General features: G+C 41.5%; 1 protein-coding gene across 1 annotated transcript; it reads right to left on the bottom strand.

Moving 5' to 3' along the window:
* Positions 1-1,413: 1,413 nt before the first annotated feature.
* LOC112114692 (RCC1 and BTB domain-containing protein 1) lies at positions 1,414-20,594 on the bottom strand (the record flags this gene model as incomplete). The annotated part of the gene is made up of 7 exons (XM_026656226.2): positions 1,414-1,658; positions 7,013-7,143; positions 13,030-13,181; positions 14,034-14,160; positions 15,492-15,682; positions 19,040-19,182; positions 20,487-20,594. Coding segments are annotated over 7 exons (993 nt in total), but the record flags the coding sequence as incomplete, so codon positions are not given.
* Between the last annotated feature and the right edge of the window lie 1,736 nt (positions 20,595-22,330).

Below are 22,330 nucleotides of genomic sequence, written 5' to 3'. Positions count from 1 at the left end.
AATTCTTTGAGGCACTTAAATGCATTACTTCAGAAGAAGAATCCACAATGCAAAATATCACATTCCAAAGAATCTTTGGAATAACAATAATGATAAAAACCAGGCATACTGATCTCTGCCACGCTATGCAAGAGTTGTCGTAAATCAGAGAGGAAGGATGGTTCTGTGGTTAAAGCCCTGAAACTCTGATTTTGGAGCTCTGGGTTCACTGCTTTGCCACATTCTTCTTGTGTGACCATGGGCAGGTGATTACTGTGCCTAAGTTCTTCTGAGAAATGGGCATATTTTCCTACAATTTTTAATTATTTACAGTAGCATCCACTATGTGCTAGGCACTTCCCAAACACTTAAGGGAAGCCCATACCTCATAGGAGTGTCATGATAAATTCATTGACATTTGAGAGAGACCGCTATTACATTGATGGAGGCCAAGTAAGTACATGGATAAATTCTCTTCTATTTCCTGACGTACGGATTGCAAGTGTAACACCGCTTGTTTGGCATATAGAGTTGGACTGGGACTGGATTCTGTCAATACACATTTGCCACACTATTTGTAACTTTATTCTGTGGTAGATGCAATAAAAGATATGACATTTCCTTCAAGTCAGAAGAGTTTACAGTGGACAATTTGAAAAAAGTGTAATTTTATTACATGTAATTTTAAAGTTTTTATACAATACTCCAATGCAAAAAACAATAACTTTCCACCAGTTCTCTCCCCTTTTATTTAGAATAGCCTAATTAACTTGATTTGGCCCTCAAAACAGGGCAATAAGTCTTTCAATTACTATTATAAATAATGTTTGAACATCTAGATTATATGTTGCCCTTTGCATGTTAAGGTATCCCCGATGAGCAGGTTTACTTCCAATTCGATTAGTAAATTTTCTCTGAGTATATTTTATAGCAACATTATCTTTTCTGCAGTTTCCTCTAAGCCTTGGATACATTTGATTATTTATACATAGCAAAATTGTCACAAATTCATAATCATGCAACCACAATACAAAGAAATCAGTCCTGTTTGTTCCTTCAGGGTAATTCTACAGAGCTAACATTTACATGAAATGTTTCAATGGCTCAGTTCAGCCTATGCTGCAACTCCCTGGAGGTCCCAACAGATCAAGTTAAGAAATCCCAATTCCAGGCACCAAATGATTAATCCTCTCATCAGCACTCAAAACCATCCTCCTGCTTCAATTTTTCCACCTCAGAAGTACAGTAAACTCAAAAACAGCAACGTGAAGATTTCCAGCTCTCCAAATGTAAGTTAATGTTAACCTTCTGACTTGCATCTCTTGCAACAGTTCACTTTTTTAAAAGCATGGATACAGCACACAGAACATTTGCTGCAGTTTCTGTATAGAGTTTTATAACCCCAAAATAATGCAATCAATTAGGTTTGTTCTGTTTTTCTTCACCTGCAGGGTTACACAAGCCTGTTATTCATGAATACAGCAAACCAGCTATGACTGGTACAACCCTACGTCATCCAAAACTTACAGCCATGTGTTTCAGTTCTTAAAGGCTCCACATTTACTGGCTTTAGCAATGAATTCCTTTAGCAGGGGGCCATCCATTTGCCAAAACGCTGCAGTCTGTGTCACTTCCGTCAAATGATTGACACAAAACTTAAAGCAGAATTCTTCTAAATCCTAGACACAAAACAAAACAAAAAGCCTTTTTATTAGCTTTGGTTACACCATAAGAGACTATTTAGAACCAGGCTCAAATGCTTTTACATCTCTTGTGTAATTACAGTAGAATTATAAACAGATTAGAGAGCTACGTAAATACATTATCCCAGCTGTGGTCAACCTTTTCCATACCGTGCCCCACATTGCAACAAAAAATAGATCCTCCAAACTAGCCATAAAGAACAGAAGGTGCTCATGACCGTTTCAAACATGTTCACAACTCTCACTTTGAGAACCCATGTACTATTCACAACAGCATATTTTACTTAAAACAGATTGAACTGCCTCATCTCACCTCAAAAGTTTCCCCTACCCTGGTCAAGAGTGTTCGTAGACTGGATTGGTTTTAGCTATTTCAGAGGAAGCATCCAGGGTGGAAATTATGTCTACATTCCACTGACAGCTAATGGAAAGATGAGTAAAAGCCATCTTTGAAAAATGATACCCAAGACTGGATTGAGAAAATTCAGTTCTTCCATTTCCACGTTAAAGCCTGGTCTAAATACAAAGTTGCACTGGTTTACCTAATGGAGTGATGTTGCACTGGTTTAGAGAAAAAGCTAATTACAGCATAGTATATCTAGATCAGGAGTGGCCAACCTGTGGCTCCGAAGCCACATGCGGCTCTTCAGAAGTTAATATGTGGCTCCTTGTATAGGCACTGACTCCGGGGCTGGAGCTACCGGTGCCAACATTCCAATGTGCCGGGGGGTGCTCACTGCTCAACCCCTGGCTCTGCCACAGGCCCTGCCCCCACTCCACCCCCTCCCCTGAGCCTGCTGTGCCCTCGCTCCTCCCTCCTCCCCCCCAGAGCCTGCTGCACTCCACAAAACAGCTGATTGGGAGGTGCGGGAAGGGAGGGGGAGGCACTGATTGGCAGGGTTGCCGGTGGGTGGGAGGCGCTGGGAGCGGGAGCTGATGTGGGGCTGCTGACGTATTACTGTGGCACTTTGGCAATGTACATTGGTAAATTCTGGCTCCTTCTCAGGCTCAGGTTGGCCACCCCTGATTTAGATGGAGATGTCTTTATAGATTTCTTTAAAGTTCATGCAGGACACCTTTATGTCCACTAGGAATAAACCAGTACTGAGATGGCTCTATTTGTTTCTCATGGAAATATTTAGCAGGAATGTATTGGGCACAAGGCAGCCCAAGTCCCATACTTTAATTCTACACCACACTAAAGTCTGACCCACAGCCTAAATATTTATAGAATGCCTTCCATCTAAAGAACAAAAAGTGCCTCAAACAATTCTCACACTGCACTCACATGGTATTAATATTACACAGAGTTACTAATTCTGCAGCCCACAGCAAAGTCAGCCATAAACCCCAGATGATCAGATGATTAAAGTAGCCAACTGTTCCATTGAGAGAGGAATCTTCTCTTTCATGCTACAATTCTAGGTTCGGACAATCTGTTATAGTAAGAACTACTGCATCCTATTTAAGTATCTCCCCCTCCATCCCGCCTCCCCATGGAGTAGAATGTTAATGTGACAGACCCCATCTAGTCTAGTCTTACTTCAATATCCAGCCTACAGAATATATAATAGTTTTAAGGAGAGTCAAGCCACTTGCAAGTGTGATTAGGTAAAGCCATATTTGCATTTCTGCACTTTAGGCCAGGATGGAAAGTAAGCTCATTGACACCAAGTCAACCTTTCTTGACACAGCAATACAGAAAATGCCCTGGTTTAAGATCAGGATCTCTGGAGCTGCATGCATGTCTTGGCTTGTGTTGCGTCTATGTAATAAGTAACAGGTTTATGAAAGGCCGAACATAGCTGTGAATTTTTATAACAAATGGACTAAACCGATTTTAAATAAAACTACATCACGTACACATTTACTGTATTACAGTACTTTATTAATAAGATTCCCATGCTCCAAGTCAGAGTAACAAAAATACAAGCAGTATTATCATTACAGGAAGACACTTTGGAAAGTTTAGAATTCTGCAGAAGATTTAGATAAGTCATATTTGCACACTGGATCACAAAGTAAAACCTCAGTGTATATAGTGATAAATGATAGAGGCACAAGATACTTTCAGTGATTAGTTAGCTGCAGGGAGAAACTGGACCTACAGTGTAATGCTGGCCATTACAATTCAGCCAGTCATTAATCCCAGAGAAACATACTGCATCTCAGTACTGGAAAAGTATACAATTTCACGATATGGAAGTATTTTAAATAGATGATGCAGTTTTAACTGATGCTTTCTAGAGAAAGGATATCCCATGAACTAACTACATTACTAAAGTCATCTGAACTTGCCATTTAGCTTACTGCACATGTAATTATAGATTCTAGAGACATTTAAAGTCAGTCTTCTGAATGTTGTAGATGCCCAAGAGAAGCTCAGAACCACAGTGCAGAGCCTTCCATTTTGCTTTGGTTTAGCTTTTACACCTGGCAATCAGTAAGGCAGACTGTACACAAACCTCAATCAGCAAAAGGCAGAATGTACATCCTGCAGCAGAGTAACTGTTTCTTTTCCCACTCTTTAAAAGGGAGAATCATGAAGGCACACGGGAAACGCATTCTGCAGGACTATTTCACCTCCACCTCCCAAACCACATCCATGGATGTCACACCTGGCTTTGTGAAATTAAAATAGATAACCTTCCATTTCAAATAAAAAGCTTTGTATTGTGTCTGTTATCTCCAAAACAAAAAAGGGTTGAGATGACTGCAATTCTTTTAACAGATGAAGTTAAGCTTTGAAGTAAGCACAACTGCACATGTATATGTATGCGCATTTTGGTCGCTACAAAGCACATGATGTGTGATCTATGAAGCAACACAATCTTTCGTAAGAGTGAACAGCCTATAGAAAAGTATCTAGCTGCAGCAGAGTCGCACATTTAGTAACAAAAGCTAGTCTGAGTAACAAATGCCAAAGGAAATCAAGAAGTAAATACCTTCAGGACCTGCAGACCCTAGGAGAGGAGTCTGCCAGCTGATCTGATTAAACAGCAAAATAGTTAAATATTACTTCATAATGCGAAAAATGTCATTTGCATCTCCCCTTCATATACCATTTGTCTGACTTCATAGTTCAGTTAGCTAGCTCCATGATGAGCTTTACTTCCTGCCATTTTATTCCATTGTAGGAACAGATATTACACTTAAGGTATTCTACTTTGATTATATTTAACTTAACAATAAAAATCAGATTACAATGAAATAAACTTATTTCCATTATCAGTTCAGTAATTAAAGAATTTGGATATGTCATTCTAGATGTGTACAACGTTTGATGCCTGAATACCCAGACATAATTGTCTTCTATTCCCAGAATTGTAGTCTCTGGTTCCCACATATTTGAAGGAACTACACACTACATAAAAGGAAAATGCAATTTAAATTCAGTGAGGATAAAAATAAATTAAAGAAGTCAAGATAACTATTTTTCATTTAAACCAGATTTAAATTAAATAGGCTTATTTTTAAAAAGAAAAGTGTATTTAAAATTAAAATTATATATAAATTTATGACAACCTATATTAAAAGCCTAAGCTTAATATAGTCTATTAAAATGATTGTAAATTGAATACAAATATTAAAGCAGTACATGTTTGCTGCCAAAGTTTTAAAGAAAGCCAAACCAGTGAGCTGGTAGAAATCACTGGCTAAACAATCTATAAGCAGTTTGTTGAAGCGCAAAACCAGCTTTGACAGCAGTAGAGAATTACAGGTACAGAGGACATTTTTCTTCATTTTAGTTTGTTCAACTTCTTCAGCTCAATGCCTAGTTATTTCAAAACTGAGACACTGATTGGGAGTTGGAAAAAAAAAAAAAACAGGAAATATTGTTTTCCTCTTCCAATCTACGAATAAGAACTGCCATGAGAATGGCTCCACCACTTACTCAACATCTAATTCATCGTTTGTGCCCTCAGAAGCCATACGCCAGAAGAATAAAAACCAGGTGAGAGGATGAGTTCTACTAATTCTAAAATCTTGATGGAGATGGTCACCAGAAGAACAGTTTATTTTACTAACTACAGATAATACTTCCTTTGTTGAATAAATCAATGTTTTAAATGCAAAACAGGTATTGATAGAAACTTATTTTTTCTTATGCATCTAGCACATTTAAGGTAGTTTCATTTAACTAATGAAAAGCAATTTTAAATTACAGTTTTTGTGCATTTTTAATTGCATTCCCACTTCCAACCAAATGCAGCTTGACACAAATCATGACTAAAAAAATTAATCTGTTGAGTAAAAAAATCTACTAAATATGTAAAGCATCATTCACCATTTACTAACTTAATAAAAATGCAAAAATTAAGACAGAATACAGTTATTTTAAGCTACATAGTTTCTTAAATAAATGTGGATAAAAGTACCACCACATTTAGTGTAAAGGCTATATTTAGTTGCAAATCAACATTTAATAGTTACCAACCGGTGAGATTCAATTTTTTTTTAGGAAATAAAAGTACAAATGCAAAACAAGATTAAAATCAATGATTTAATCAAAGTTTCCTGCTTGCTGATTTAAACTGGTGATTAAAATTGCTTTGATTTAAATCAATCTACCCTGTGTACAAGATAATGGAAGTTTTCATGGCACCAAAATGCTGATGCCTATATCCAAGCGTAAATCAAGAGGGAGCAAATAGGTCCATCTGGTGCCTATTATGTCACCTACTTCTTAACAACTTTGTTAACGAAAGTTCAGACGCAGCTGTCAGTACCCTGCCATCAATAATATTACAAGAAAAATCCCAAACACATGAAGAGGATTTAAAAAGCTGCAACTTGTACTGTGTACATATTTAAACGTATTAAGCAAAGATTAGTGTTATAAAACCAATCGGCAGAACTTTTAGAATCTCCAGGTTTTGCTTTCTTTTTAAAGCCTGCCCTTTATTTGCAAAGTAATATTTTCAGCCTCTAGATAGAAAGTTTTCAGCACGGAATTTTTTTCCAGATAACATGGAGCGATGCATTATGAAGCTAGGCAAAACAGCATAAAATGGCTATCATGAACTAGACCATATGAAAGTTACTTATATTGTGCTTCATTCAGTGGCTTGATTAAAATAAGTCATTTTTTTATATAAAGTGCTAGTTAATTTGTCTACTACAAGTTTAATACAAAGATATGGCTTTTGCTCTGAACAGAATGGACTACAGAGTCCAAGGAACAGCACCAGAACCCTACTGCTCAAATTCTCAATGCAACGAGCAATTTTCCCTCAATCAAAACGGAGATAAAAAGCTGTGTGCTATGCTCCATGGTTCTGGTCAAAAAGAGGTAGTCTATTTAGTGAATTTAATCTTTAGAAGTTTACCTCTGCATCATATCTCACTGCAGCAGAGAGCAATGAAAATGCATTTTCCACAGTAATTCCTCTCTTGATAATGTGTTGACACAGTTTTTTCAATCTGTTTTCACAATAAGATGTAGCCAAATCCAGAAGTCCTGAAATTAAAATGCCATTATATTAGCCACTTTCAATCTCTGCTTTTACAGTATCAAGGCAAGCTCCAAACTGTCTTCATTCTCTGTGTGAAGTATGGTATATCTATACTGCAGCTGAGAGCCTACCTCCCAGCCTGGGCAGACACGTGCTAGCTGTGCTTGAAGTGGCACACTAAAAATAGCAGCGTGGACATTGCAGAGTGGGTGGTGAATCAGGCTAATCACTCACATGAGGACCAAAGGGTTGAGCAAGTCCAAGTTGCCGCCCGGGCCACAACGTCAATACTGCTATTCTTAAGAGTCCACGCTTGAGTGGAGCTGGTGCATGTCTGTACCTCCCCAGGCTGGGAAGCACACTCCCAGCTGCAGCATAGACATTCCCCAACACACACCACCATATATCAATTACATTGGGTGTTATTCAGAAAATCAGCTTTACTGACATTCAAGAAGAAAGAGGCCTTTTCACTACTTTAAGCCCCATCCTGCTAACACTAAGGCCTGGTCTACACTAGGCTTTTATGTCGAATTTAGCGCCGTTATATCGAATTAACCCTGCACCCGTCCACACCACGAAGCCATTTAGTTCGACATAGAGCCCTCCTTAAATCGATTTCTGTAATCCTCCACAACGAGAGGAGTAGCGCTAAATTCGAAATGGCCATATCGAATTAGGCTAGGTGTGGATGGAAATCGACGGTAATAGCTCCGGGAGCTATCCCACAGTGCACCACTCTGTTGACGCTCTGGACAGCAGTCCGAGCTCGGATGCTCTGACCAGCCACACCCCGGGAAAATTTGAATTCCTTTTCCTGTCTGGGCAGTTTGAAGCGCAGTTTCTGTTTGGACACCGTGGCGAGCTCAGCAGCAGTGGCAGCAGTGGCAACGATGCAGAGCTCTCCAGCAGAGATGGCCGTGCAATCCAATAGAAAGAGGGCCCCAGCATGGACGGATCGGGAAGTCTTGGATCTCATCGCTGTGTGGGGAGATGAGTCCGTGCTTTCCGAGCTGCGCTCCAAAAGACGGAATGCAAAGATCTATGAGAAGATCTCTAAAGCCATGGCAGAGAGAGGCTACAGCCGGGATGCAACGCAGTGCCGCGTGAAAATCAAGGAGCTGAGACAAGGCTACCAGAAGACCAAAGAGGCAAACGGACGCTCCGGATCCCAGCCTCACACATCCCGTTTCTACGAGGCACTGCATTCCATCCTAGGTGCGGCCGCCACCACTACCCCACCCCTGACCGTGGACTCTGAGGATGGGATATTGTCCGCGGCCGGTTCCTCAGCGGACGGGGAAGAGGAGGAAGGAGATGAGGAGGACGAGGCAGTAGACAGCGCTTACAACGCTGATTTGCCCGACAGCCAGGAGCTCTTCATCACCCTGACAGAGATCCCCTACCAACCCTCCCCAGCCGTTACCCCAGACACAGATTCAGGGGAAGGATCAAGCAGTAAGTGTTTTAAATATCCAAACATTTATTTACAACATAACTGGCATATTTAAAATATTAACAGTAGCTAAAGTGCTTTAAAACATGTAAACATTTATTTGCAACAAAACAGGAAGATTGAAAATATTAACAGTGGGTAAAGTGCTTAAAAACATGTAAACAGGAAAGTCAAACAAAAGGGGAATCAGTGCAAAGTGTATCATGATTACTCCGTCTTTGGGCGCCTCAATATATAGTCCGAACCATTTTAAAAAAATCTCACAATGTCCGCTTCATGATTATAGTGCCCAAAACCCTGCAGTCATTTGTCCCTCCAAGGGCACCTAAGCCAAGAACTGGTCAATGTAACCGGGGATCGAGGCGACATCCTCCGGGGAGAACTCCTCATACACCTCCTGCAGGTGTTTTTCAAGCCTCATCAGCAGGTTCCTGGGCAGGGACAGCTTATTAGGCCCCCCGTGGTAGGACACGTTTCCCTGCCACAACGCCAGCAGGTACTCCGGGATCATGGCCTTGCACAGCAGTGCAGCAAATGGCCCCGGTTTCTGCAGGCTGTCCCGGAGCATCTTCTCCTTCTGGCTCTCGGAGACCTTCAGGAGGGTGATGTCAGGCATGACTCCCTGCTGTGAATTAGGTAGGGGAAAGTTAGTATTGGGACTGCTTGCCCGTCCCTTTACAGAACTGCAACCGCCGGTTTACAGCCACGCGGTTTACAGCCGCGAGGGGCTGGGACAGGGCCAGAGTTCATGCTTGCAGGATTGCTGCCAGCAGAGACTCGCATTGCTTTCTATGTGAAAGGAGGCCAGTGCCACTCTTAAAGTTTTAAGCGGCCACAAGTCTACGGCTTACCATGTTTGCCATCTAGACAAAGTCCGGTGTCCTGCCCTGCTCCTCAGCTCGCCACAGCAAGACCGCAGGCACTGTAGGCGAGGGCCGAAAATTCGACCTTGTCCTCAGTGCGCGTGTGATAGGTGCTCTGCATGGTCTTGTTCACAGAGAAAGACTATGTTCTCTGTTCACAGATACATTGCTCTGTCTCAGGAATTCACTCCCTTTTTCCAATTCCCACAGCCACATCTGCCCAGAGGCTAGCGCACATTAGGAGGAGGAAGAAGAGGACACGGGAAGACATGTTTGCTGAACTAATGGAATGCTCCCGAGCACAGGCAGCCCAGCAGACACAGTGGAGGGAGAACTTGTCCCAAATGCACCGGGCAAACATTGAACGGGAGGAGAGGTGGCGACAGGAGGACAGGCAGGCTACTCAAACGCTGCTTGGACTAATGAGGGAGCAAACGGACACGCTCCGCCGCCTTGTGGATGTTCTGCAGGACCGGAGGCAGGAGGAGAGAGCCCCGCTGCAGTCTCTCTGTAACTGCCCTGCCCCGCCACCAAGTCCCATACCCCCCTCACCCAAAGTCCAAACACGGAGGGGTGGAAGGGGCCGGGAAAAATTTCACTCCACCCCTGCGGACTGCTCTACCACTAGAAGGCTCTCATTCCCCAAAATTTGAAAAGTCCTTTCCTACCCGCCTCACACAAGACCCCGTCCAAGTTTCACCCCCCCGTTCCATGTGCGGTTGTTAATAAAGAATACGTTTCTGTTCATTTCTGTTTCCATCCTCTTCTTTTGGAGGGGAGTCTGTCTGGAGGGGGGGGAAGGGCCTTGGTCATTGGACAGGACAGTCACCTTTAGCAGGGGGCAGGTGCAGCAGCAGGGCACATATACAGTGCAGTGACTAGTTATCCTGGTCAGTCTGGGAGGTGGTTTTCATGTTCTGTGTGGTGGGGGCGGTGGTGTTGCTCTGTGACTTGGTGGCGGGGGAGGGCAGTTACAGATCTTATGCAGCGGTCCTTACCCTGGATCACAGAGCCGCGCAGCAGGGGATCTGTAACCCTCCTCCCCCTGCAAGACAGTCACATAGCCGACACATACACGCAGTCCCGGCCAGGAGGGCTGGCAGGCTCCGTTGAAACAACCAGTCCACCATCGCGGAGCCTGTCATTCCTGGAGTTTAGAAGCATCATTTGCATCACAACCCTAAACCCGCTCCCCGCCACAGTCTGCGTCCCAGGTTTAAAACATTCCCGTGAAAACAGTAATAAAGACAACGGTGTCCATGAACAAAACAGAACAGATTTTATTTTTTGGGAAGGGGGTGAAGGGGGTATGTAATTGGAGAGGATAGTCGACGGCAACTGGGTAAAGAAACGGGGGCAAGTTCAGCTTCTGTGTCCACAAACTTAAAAGTCAATGGGTACCCTGCTCAGCCTTGAAACTGGCTTTCAAAGCCTCCCGGATGCACAGCGCGTCCCGCTGGGCTCTTCTAATCGCCCGGCTGTCTGGCTGGGCGTAATCAGCAGCCAGGCTATTTGCCTCAACCTCCCACCCCGCCATAAAGGTCTCCCCCTTGCTCTCACACAGATTGTGGAGCACACAGCAAGCTGCAATAACGATGGGGATATTGGTTTCGCTGAGATCACAGCGAGTGAGTAAGCTTCTCCATCTCCCCTTGAGACGGCCAAAAGCACACTCCACTACCATTCTGCACTTGCTCAGCCGGTAGTTGAACAGTTCTTTTTCTGTGTCCAGGGCGCCAGTATAGGGCTTCATGAGCCAGGGCATTAGCGGGTAGGCTGGGTCCCCGAGGATCACTGTAGGCATCTCCACATCCCCAACAGTTATCTTGTGGTCCGGGAAGTAAATACCTTCCTGCAGCCGTCTAAACAGACCAGAGTTCCTGAACACGCGAGCGTCATGAACCTTGCCCGGCCATCCGACGTAGATGTTTGTAAACCGTCCCCGATGGTCCACCAGTGCTTGCAGCACCATTGAAAAGTACCCCTTTCTATTGATGTACTGGCTGGCCTGGTGGCCCGGTCCCAGGATAGGGATGTGAGTCCCATCTATAGCCCCACCGCAGTTTGGGAATCCCATCGCAGCGAAGCCATCTATGATGGCCTGCGCGTTTCCCAGGGTCACTACCTTTGACAGCAGTACCTTGACGATTGCCTTGGCTACTTGCATGACAACAACCCCCACGGTAGATTTGCCCACGCCAAAGTGGTTCGCGACTGACCGGTAGCTGTCCGGCGTTGCAAGCTTCCAGAGGGCTATGGCCACTCGCTTCTGGACAGTCAGGGCTGCTCGCATGCGGGTGTCCTTGCGCTTCAGGGCAGGGGACAGCAACTCACAAAGTTCCAGGAAAGTCCCCTTCCGCATGCGAAAGTTTCGCAGCCACTGGGATTCATCCCAGACCTGAAGCACTATGCGGTCCCACCAGTCCGTGCTTGTTTCCCGGGCCCAGAATCGCCGTTCAACAAAATCCACATGCCCCATTGCAAACGTGATGTCCTCGGCGCTGGGTGTCGTGGTTTCTGACAGCTCTGTGCTACTCTCCGACTTCAGGCCCTCACTCCGCTGCCGTAGCCTCCTCGCCTGATTTCTCTGCATCTGCCTCTGGGAAAGGTGTATGATAAGGTGCGAGGCGTTGAGAACGGCCACAACTGCAGCGATGGTCGCAGCGGGATCCATGATCGCAGTGCTGTGGCGTCCGCGCTGTCACTGATCAAAAAGTGCGCGAACTGATTTCCCGCCGGCGCTTTCAGGGAGGGAGGCAGGGCGGTAGTGACTGACGGATGACGACAGTTACCCAAAAGCACCCTCGCCACAATTTTTTACCCAGAAGCCATTGGGGGCTCGACCCAGAATTCCACTGGGCAGCGGGGACTGCGGGAACTGTGGGATAGCTGCCCACAGTGCACTGCTTCCAATGTCGACGCTTTCCCTGGTAGTGTGGACTGACAAAGTCGAATTACTGTCCTTAGTGTAGACACACACGTTCGACTTTCTAATATCGATTGCACATATTCGATTTAACTAAAATCGAACTACTCTCGTAGTGTAGACATACCCTTACACAGGAGCTTATCCCTAAGCACAAGTGGTTTCACTGACATCAACAGGACTACACATGTGCATAAAAGTTAAGTACATGGTTATAGAACAGGGAAAGTACCAAGTGCACAACTGTTGCTATCAAAGCTAGAATTTAACTCAGAGCTTGTCCACTGTGCTGGGTAAAAATTACCCCATTATAGGGACTGAATTTTTTTCTTGAAGTCATTTCAAAGCATAATTGATTCAATTTAGCAAAAGGTACGAATGCTTATTTCAGAAGAGTAATTTAAACACCTCCTCTACCTTTTACTCTCCGATACTTGCTGCTCAATTTATTCAGAGTTACACAGCACTATTTCTGTAGCAAGTTGTTAACAGAGTTTACTTTAGTTGTGCTTTAAATGTAATCACCATGAAACTGATCATATGTTGGTCTTAGGACCATACATGCACCATTTATTCCCCCATTTTTTCGTCCATTTATCAAGTCTCTGGATTTATCATGTAATTTGGCCAAAGAAGGCTGTGCTACCTATAGCATCTTCAGGTGGCAGATCAACGCTGTCTGTATATAGGTACTCAAGAAAGGCACGATACACTGGGTAAGAAAATTGGTCTATTTCTATCACCTCCTTCATGTCCTCATTCCAATATGACTGGAACATGGTTCTGAAGTGTTCACATCTAGAACAGGAAGGCAGAACATTTATCTGGCATACCGTGATAGGATACATGTATACTATATTAGAGACCATTTGAAATAAAGCTTCCCTTCATTTTCTCTACAATAAATTAAGATCTCTAAATATAAATGTCATTAAATACCAAAAGTGTATGTTCTCTTCTCAATACTGGGGTACAACAAATGCAAGTAATATTTGTGCATCGAGAATAAAGCAATTATTTTGTGTGTGATACAACAGATGAGAATTTGAAATAAAGAATTAAGTTTTGTACACATGGAATTTTAAAAAGGGCTTTAATAATTTTTTAAATAAAGAAATAGGCCCTTGCTGTGACATCTGGATATTGATCCACACTCAGAAAATGTTAAGAACTGGTATTTCGGTTCAGCCCCTTCTCAAATTTAGTATTTAACAATCTCATTCTAGTAAGTTACACTTAGAGAAATAAAATGTAAAAACAGCATGTCTCGTTCATGTGTATTCAGTCAGTGCAATTAACTATTTAGTTACTTATCTTTGTTTTTAAAAGATCTGGTTAACTATGTGGTTATATTACCTGAGAAATTTCCAGGACAGCTACTGGCCCACGAAAAATAAAAAGACATCAAAACACTAATTCCGACAAATCCCCTCATTTCTAAAGATCTTCTTGTGTCACCCTCATCCTTCCCAGCAGTCCAAAATACAAGCTTAAACAATTTCAATAATAGTGAACAGTCTTAAAAAGTCTAAGTACACCTTCGCTTTTGACAGCACTGCAGATGGCTCTCTCTGAGAGGACAAGTTAACGGGTTGCTCTCTATGCAGTAGAGGGATTGCTGACCAAGAAGCCATGAAACATGAACACTACCTGATTTTTAGAACAGCTTTATGAACATGGATGTATTTTCCATCTACGCGGAATTTTAGGTCTGAGGTTTCTGGACTGTCAAACTCTTTCTTCAGAGACTCAGCTACTGTTAAGGAGTCTTCATGCTCTAAAAAAAACAAAGGTTTTGAAAACAAAATACATTCTGTCTAATACATACATACATTTGCAGAGTGGCTTAATTAAACAGGCTAGTCAAGAAAAGATGGTCACTGGGTAACTACGCGATGTTTAGGAAGTAAATGTCTGGCAGATCTATGTTGGTAGTCCTGACTGGGGTTCAGTGTTGTCAGCACTCATTTTATGAGCCAATTATGAGAGCATAACATCCGATAAGCATGTCATGAAAAGTGAGGTTGGTACAACAGCCTTGCAACTGCTACCAAGGAAACTATTCAAACTGGAAAACTATTAAAATTACCCACTTGAGCAAACTCCCAAACTGAGTTTCCACAGCATTTGGACAGATCCTATGCAGGTCTGGAAAATGTAGATTAAGCTTCCTGCGAGGAAGTGCAGTACATCAGACCCAGCTATGAAAAAAGTGTCCTCGTGTATTATGAACTTGTGGTGCCCAAGCTGACATTGCTCTCTAAAAAATAATTATAAAAAAACCAACAACTCAGATTTACTTTTTAAAACAACCCCAAAAAACTTATGTTAGCATTTGTGAAAGGTGCTTGATTAATAGCACTGGGGATTGAAGTCCTCCATTTACCTATAAAAATGTACAACAGTCAGTAGTAGCACAAGCTTTCAGAGATTTGTGGCATTGCAGGAAACCTAACTATGAGCTTAGCAACCTTAATTCTGCCCACCCCGCATGAACTGGCAAGAGCCCCTTGGAATATATTGCAAGTATGTTTCAGCCAAGGCTGCCCTACAATAAGAAGGCATGAAGGAAGATTAAGTAAGAGTGTCATTTCATGTGGTGTGCTGTGCCCCACAATACTATTCTTTTATTTATCTGAGTGCGCTCCAACTGCCCGCCACTGTGTTAGCGACAGCTATGCTGATTGGTGCAGGGATTACTGTCAGCAAATTGCCACTGCTCATGGTGTGATATGAGAAGTGCATCTGCAACCAAAGGCAACACAGACCCTTCATTTCTATGCTGAGTTGCGAGTCATGCAAGCAGAGAAGCACAGTGGTCTATTCTATTTTTCCCATGGTGGATTTCTAGCAGTCCAGTAGTGTACATGACAACGGCAAGTGCACATGATGTGGATTTTAGAGCACTTAAACATTGATTGCTAAACAGTAAGCTGCTTTCACCCTTAGCTATCGCAGAGCTCCCACCCCACTATAATATACAGATTCTAATAAGAAAGCACATTTTCTGAAGCTGCAAATATTTATAATTAAATAGGAAATCGGTTCCATACAAGCATTAGATTTTTTGGCTGTAGCACTGCATAACATGTCCCAGTTTGCTCTCACCTACTGAGAGGAGGCGCCACATCACAGCAGGAGTAGAAAAGCAAGCAAACACATCATCAGTGCAAGTGAAGTGAGTGAGGTGAGGAAGAACAACAGACTGGCCACGGCACTGGCCCCACATATACACCTGGCCACCTTGGGTCTTGGCAGCAGAAGTGTGAGAAGAGTGGCAGGCTGCAATCTCTACCACCCTGTGAATAGAAAAATCAAAAGAAAATGCAGAGTTTGTCTACAACATATATTTAAAAATCACAGAAGCATAAAATTAAAGACAACCTAATTGTATAAGTGGGAAAAGTAGAGAATATGCTATCTGTAGCCCTGTATTTTCTTTTGATGGGGTATCGATTCGAACTGAACAACCTTCACATAATCAGATTCAGTATTAAATTACAGAGATATAAGACAATACAATATCAGATTACAATGACATTTACAGAAAATGATATTCACAAGTCTTTCAACCAACATTCTTCATACCTCACCCACAATAGGCACTTAACAGGCAGAGATTTCTAAAACAAAGAGACATCACCAGATATTGCAATACACGTAAGCAAAGCCTAAGGAGAAGCATGAAGAAATTACTACATCTATATTTTGTAACAAAACAAGATTTGAGAAGTAGCCTGGAAAGCTATTCCCAAATTAATGGTGCATGTTCCAGGCCTTCTGTCTTCAAACAGCACTTTTATGAGATAGTTCTCTCATTTTAAATTATTAGTACCAGTGCAGTGAAAATGCCTTTTGAAACAAGCTCTTAAAATACTTCACTAAAGAATCTCCCAGTCCCTCTTTGGATGGGCTCTGATATTTAGACAGAGATATAGCCTGCTGTAAAACATGCCTTTATTTTTGGCCTCACGTGTTGTATTTAGTTTTTTCCCCCCCAAGTGTTTAAAGCCTGTTTGGAAAATAAATTGACAAGATTATCATTTTAAATATTCACATTATTCAATAATCACATTCTTTAAAAAAAACCTATTGTTTTACAGTTTTTTAAAAAACTATGTCCACAGTGTTTTAAAGAACTGCAGCTGCTGCTGTACACTTACCTATTCTGTTCTCCATTTACTCAAATAATCCCTAAACTGTTATCTGAAGTGATTATATGCGAACAGAGAAGAATCACATTCCCATTAAAAGAATTGCAAGGATGTATCCAGAATCTCTGTTCAGCTGGTGAACAATGCCACAGAAATGAAAAATTGGGAGGGAAGTTCTAGCGTTAGTTTTAAAGTAAGCTGGGTCTTCTGGTTTTCCCATGTTAAAAATATGTATGCCAGGGTTTCAGGTTTTGTCCACATTAAAAAAAAAAAAAAGTCAGTGGAGGACATCAGACAAAAAACTTCCAATAAAACCTAATTTATCATATTTCCTGGCAGTTTTTCTTCTGTATATCGAAAGTCAGTATCCCAATATGACAATCTAGGAGTAGCACAAATATCAGATTATAGATCAAAAATTGTCTTTCAGCATAGAGTATCAGGTGGTAAATCCTGAAATTTGATACTTTCATTGGTAAATCCAGTGTTTAAATTTGTAATGAAAGTGGTGCTGGTGCTCAAGCAATTTTTTTTACATTCATAACTGATGAAGCAAGCCCAGAGGGGCCGGGGCTATGAACTGCCAAGCGCAGAGGGGCCGGGGCTCAGCCCTGGCACAAATTAAGCATTGAGTAAATCCTAATTTACAAAGAAAACAAGTTAAGTATTTTACACACAATCATTGTTTCACTTTAAAATAGTATTAAGACCCATCAGACACCAAGATTTTGGAGCATCCCATAGGATCCACAGCTGGTAACTCCAGCAATTTAGCATGCTGCCTCTTCTCACTCAGGAATTACTACTCTCAATTCACCCCCCACAATACCACTACTATAACCTCACCTCTACCAAGACTGCCCATCCCAGCCAGCAACAGCAAACTCTCTCAACATTAAAATCATTAAAAAGAAAGTTCTGTTAATAACTCTTCCTCTCCTTCTGAGGCCACAACCACTCCTTGCCTTCAAATCCATGCACGACTCCACAGTGCCCTCAATTACCCGTGTTTCCCCAACTGGACTCCACCAACACTGACACTAACCTATTTTTTTGTCTTGCCTTATCTCCGCCCTGTTCTAGAATGTAAGCTCCTATGGTCAAAGGTGGCATGTGTCTTGTAGAGCACCAAGCACATGACCTTTTCTTTCTTTGATAAATAGAGGTCCTTTACCTGCTGGACATCTGCACTCAAATTCTTTCCTTCAAGGTTGCATCTCCAGGTTAACTCAGATTTCCTTTTAAGCTATTAGGCTTCACCCTGAACGTAAAACTCAAATTCAATGATACACCATACTTATTCCTTGGGACAGCATGGCACTCCGCTTCAACAGGATCTGCTAGTAGCCTCTATTAGTAGCATTTAACATAGATGGCAGATTGGGTAGTATGTATAGACAACGGGAGCAGCAAGAATTAAAATGTATCCCACCAGAAAACGCTGTCACATAGGCACGGACTCCAAGAAAGACTAGTCAGATAAGTTCAGTAGGGGAGGGTAGATTCATCGAAATTTAGCACCACAAATTGCTTTTTCTGGAACATTTTTTCAATTTTATCATTAGCAAGGCATTATCCACTTCATATTTCTGAAATGAAGACTTAAAAAAAAAAAAAGCCTGAAGACATGATCAGTTCTGAATTTAAGTTCTGCATGCACCTCACTTCAATGACTATTTAAGAGAAAATAAAACCCTATTCTGTATTATCTTTCCTTCCACCAGTGTTCTCCATCATCCAATTTCGTTTCTGATTCTTTATCACTTCAAGAAGTCCTTCACAAAAAACACACTATTTTCTACCATCTTTCGTTTTGTTGAACTTTTAGCAGGCTCAGTACTGAAAAGCTTTGTCACCTCACTTTTATAAAGATGCAAAGACATCTTACGAATGGCCTTGGTTTCCCAAATGGAAACTTTAGCTGTATAAAGAAAAGGCAGCCAGAAGCTGACTGTTTGCCCATTAGATAACTACACAAACAGAACTAGGTAGAATGAGAGCAAATCACTTATTAAAAATTGACATAGATGTCCAAGTGTTTCAGAGTTAAGAGGCACTTACAAAACACATTGTTGGCTTTTGACTATAGAATCTCAGACAGCTGACTTTCCTAGTGAATCATCACATACCAGGCATTTTTTTTCAAATATAGCCATCAATATAGTATAACAACTTGGCACATATAATCCAAATGTTTTGATTAGAGAGGTCATCGGTGGAATGGCTTGTTGAAATTAACATTTGGCCTCCTTGTCCGTTACATCTCTGCACCAGATATGTATAGAATATACATACTTTCAAATGTTAGCATAGGAGCCACTACAAATACCCTGTCTAGAATTTAGAGGAAAAAAGGTAGGATAAGAGTATGGTATAGTACAAGATTAACAAACAACAGGAACAAGTATCCATAAAGCAAGACACACCTTTCTAGAGCTACAGACTCCATAATGCATGCTCCCACAACCCAATCTAAAAATATGTTAGCTGCAGCAACATTACCTTTCCTTTTCCATCATGATCTGCGCCGGGCTTAGCTGGTTACTTTTATTGCCAGTTCCCAGCTGCCCATAAGTGTTAGCTCCCCAGGAATAGAGCAAACCCTCATCTGTTAGTGCTAGTGTGTGCGCATAGCCACAGGTAATCTGTAAGTAAATTTACAAGGATTACTACTAAACAGAAATAGAAACAAGTGGAAGACAAATTATTACACTCATTACATTAATCTGTCTGAAGTACGTTCAATACCTCCATCATTCTCCATTTAGGACCAGAAACTGCTATTTCCTGATACTTAAAGCTAACATGAAATACATTGGCAATAAGTACTAGACAACCTCAAGCACTGGCAATAAAGGGTACGTCTACACTTACCGGAGGGTCCGACGGCAGGCAATCGATGTTCTGGGATCGATCCCGGAAGTGCTTGCCGTCGACGCCGGTACTCCAGCTTGGCGAGAGGAGTACGCGGCATCGACGGGGGAGCCTTCCTGCCGCGTCTGGACCCGCGGTAAGTTCGGACTAAGGTACTTCGAATTCAGCTACGTTATTAACGTAGCTGAATTTGCGTACCTTAGTCCGAAGTGGGGGGGTAGTGTGGACCAGGCCTTAGTGTTCATTGGTTATTCCTCACTGTTTGCTGCAATTCTTCATTTAATAAATAGAATTATATAAAAAAAATCTAGTAACATTCTTTGTCCACAATAGCTAAACAATTTGTCTTAGGTTTTTTAACCTTGGACTACTTTGTATAATTCCTTTGTAGTCTCTCTGACCTCTAAATTACAAACTTCAGTAATTCCTCCGGAAACAGTTAAATCTTTCACACTAGACAACTACATACAATTTTTAATCCCAAGATCCCAAAGTGCTTTACAAACTAATGAACTGAGGCTTGAACAGCCCTGTAAGGGTTTTTTTTAATCTATTGTAGAGATGGAGAAAAAAATTGGGTGGGTCACACAATCACTTAACCTAAGTTATACAAGTCTGACAGTCCTAACTAGAACCCAGATCTCTTGAATCCTAGCCCTAGGCTTTCACCGTAAGACACTTCTTGCTAGCCTTTCACTCCTAACCCACTGTCTAGATAGGATATTAAGACAAATCCTTTGAACCTCTTAGTTTCCCTGTTCTTGATCACTCCTTACAAGCTCGCCCACTATACCTCACTTCATCATGCCCCACAATATATAGAGATGGTACCTGCATGACGTTGTATGCATAGTTTATTTACGTTATTCAGCAATGAAGCATTTTGACACATTCACAAGGTTATACAAAAGCAAGCATTACAAAGATTGTCCACAATCTTTCAGTTTTAATAGATTTTACAAGAACTAGAACACTAAAATCCTGAATTTAGAAACGTGCTTATGACTCAGATTGGGTGAAATTTTTGAAGACGTATACAATATTAATGCACTGTTTACTTCTACTTTGGACTTACCTGAAGTACACATACACCATGTAATGCTGCCACTCTACAAGGTGTGAGTTGATTACCATTGTTTCCCAGACCCAGCTGACCATTGCCATTGTAACCCCAGCCATATACCTAGTTTAAGAAAAACAAAGGTTAAGCTACCTGTTCTGTTTGTAGGAATACAGAAAATGTGAGTTGTAACCAGAGACAATAGAAGTCTGTGGAGAAAGTCCCTTGACATAATGTCAAATCTTCACAAATCTAACAAGAGGAAGGGCAATGGAGATGAGGGCATATTATATTAATTTGATCAATTTCTCCAACTTCTCTGTTCTCCAGGTTTTAAAAGAAAGTTGGCTTTTTAAAAGATGCCTGCCTTTACTGTACTGAGCTAGTTTCCCAGAAGACACACAATACCACAAACTCCTGCAAGTCTTACTGTGCTGGTCTAAGATTTTTCAGCAGACAGAACTGTAAAGCAATCATCTTGATCAACTTAAGGTATGTCCAACAGCAGAGTAGTCCATTACTTCCCTGTTCAGAACTTGTTACTTTACTCCTAGTGTCCATTCTAATGAAAACATCAGAACACCACAGGTACAGTGCAACCCAATTATCCACAGGTCTCTCGGGAAAACTAAAACCATGGAAAGACTGAGGGTCCTCACAGCCCCATCCGTCAGTTGGTGATGCTTTGCTCTGAGACTGGGGTATCTGAAGCAAAGTGAAACAGATATCCAATTGGCTGCTTCCAGCAGCGAGGCTGCATTATAAACTTTTTGGGGAACACTAAGTGCAGTTAGATAACACTAGAACAACTCTCAGGAAACATAATTCACTTTCAGCTAATGGGATTGCATGGTGTATTGAAGTACACAGGACCACTGTATTAAATGGAAGTTTAACTATGCTAGCTTTTAGATTATCATAGTTAAGCTTCACATTTAATACCCTATTGAGATGAATAAATAAATTTATACTTGGTGTGGTTGTTTCAATCCCTCTACAGACTCAGGAAAACATATGTATCAATGCAATCTTTGCAACCAGAAAAACTACGAGTTACACTGAAAAAAATCATATTCCATATCTGGAAAGATACTGAAACAAGTTGTTACACAACCAATTTGGAAGCACCTGGAGCATAACAGGGATATAAGGAATAGCCAGCATGGATTTCTCAAGAACAAATCATGCCAAATAAACTTAATTTCCTTCTTTGAAAGGGTTACTAGCCCGATGGATAGGGGAGGAAAGTAGTAGGTGTAATGTACTGATTTTGACAGTTGCACATGACATTTTCATAATGAAACTAGGGAAATATGGGAAGCTATAAGGTGGATGCACAATTGGTTGAAAGACTACTTAAAGAGTATTTACCAATGGTTCGATGTCAAACTGGAAAAGTTGATAAAATATAGGTAGAAACTGTAGTGAAACAGTCAAATGAAAGAGTCCCATTCAATTATATCACATGAAGGCACACAACTAAATCGACAAAGTACTTGTATATAAATGCAAGAAGTCTAAATACTATGATGGGTGAACGTGAGCACCTGGTATTAAATGAGGATATTGATTAATAGACATCACATGAACTTGTTGGAATGATAATAATCAATGGCACACGGTATAAAATGTACAGGAATGACAGTACGTTATGTGGTTGGGAGTGGCACTATATGTGAAAGAAAGCATAAAGTCTAATATAGCAAAAATCTAAAATGAAGTAGACTGTTCCATAGAATCTCTATGGATAGAAATTCCATGCTTGAACAATAAGATTATAACAGTAGAAATATACTACTGACTATCTGACCAGGGTGGTGACGGTGATTGTGAAAAGCTCAGGGAGATTAGAGAGGCGA

The sequence above is a fragment of the Terrapene carolina genome, unplaced genomic scaffold (assembly GCF_002925995.2).
Source record: "Terrapene carolina triunguis isolate 2854851 unplaced genomic scaffold, T_m_triunguis-2.0 Scaffold16, whole genome shotgun sequence".
NCBI lineage: Eukaryota > Metazoa > Chordata > Testudines > Emydidae > Terrapene > Terrapene triunguis.
The sequence above is the reverse complement of the archived record's forward strand: the minus strand, read 5'-3'. Positions and strand labels throughout refer to the sequence as shown.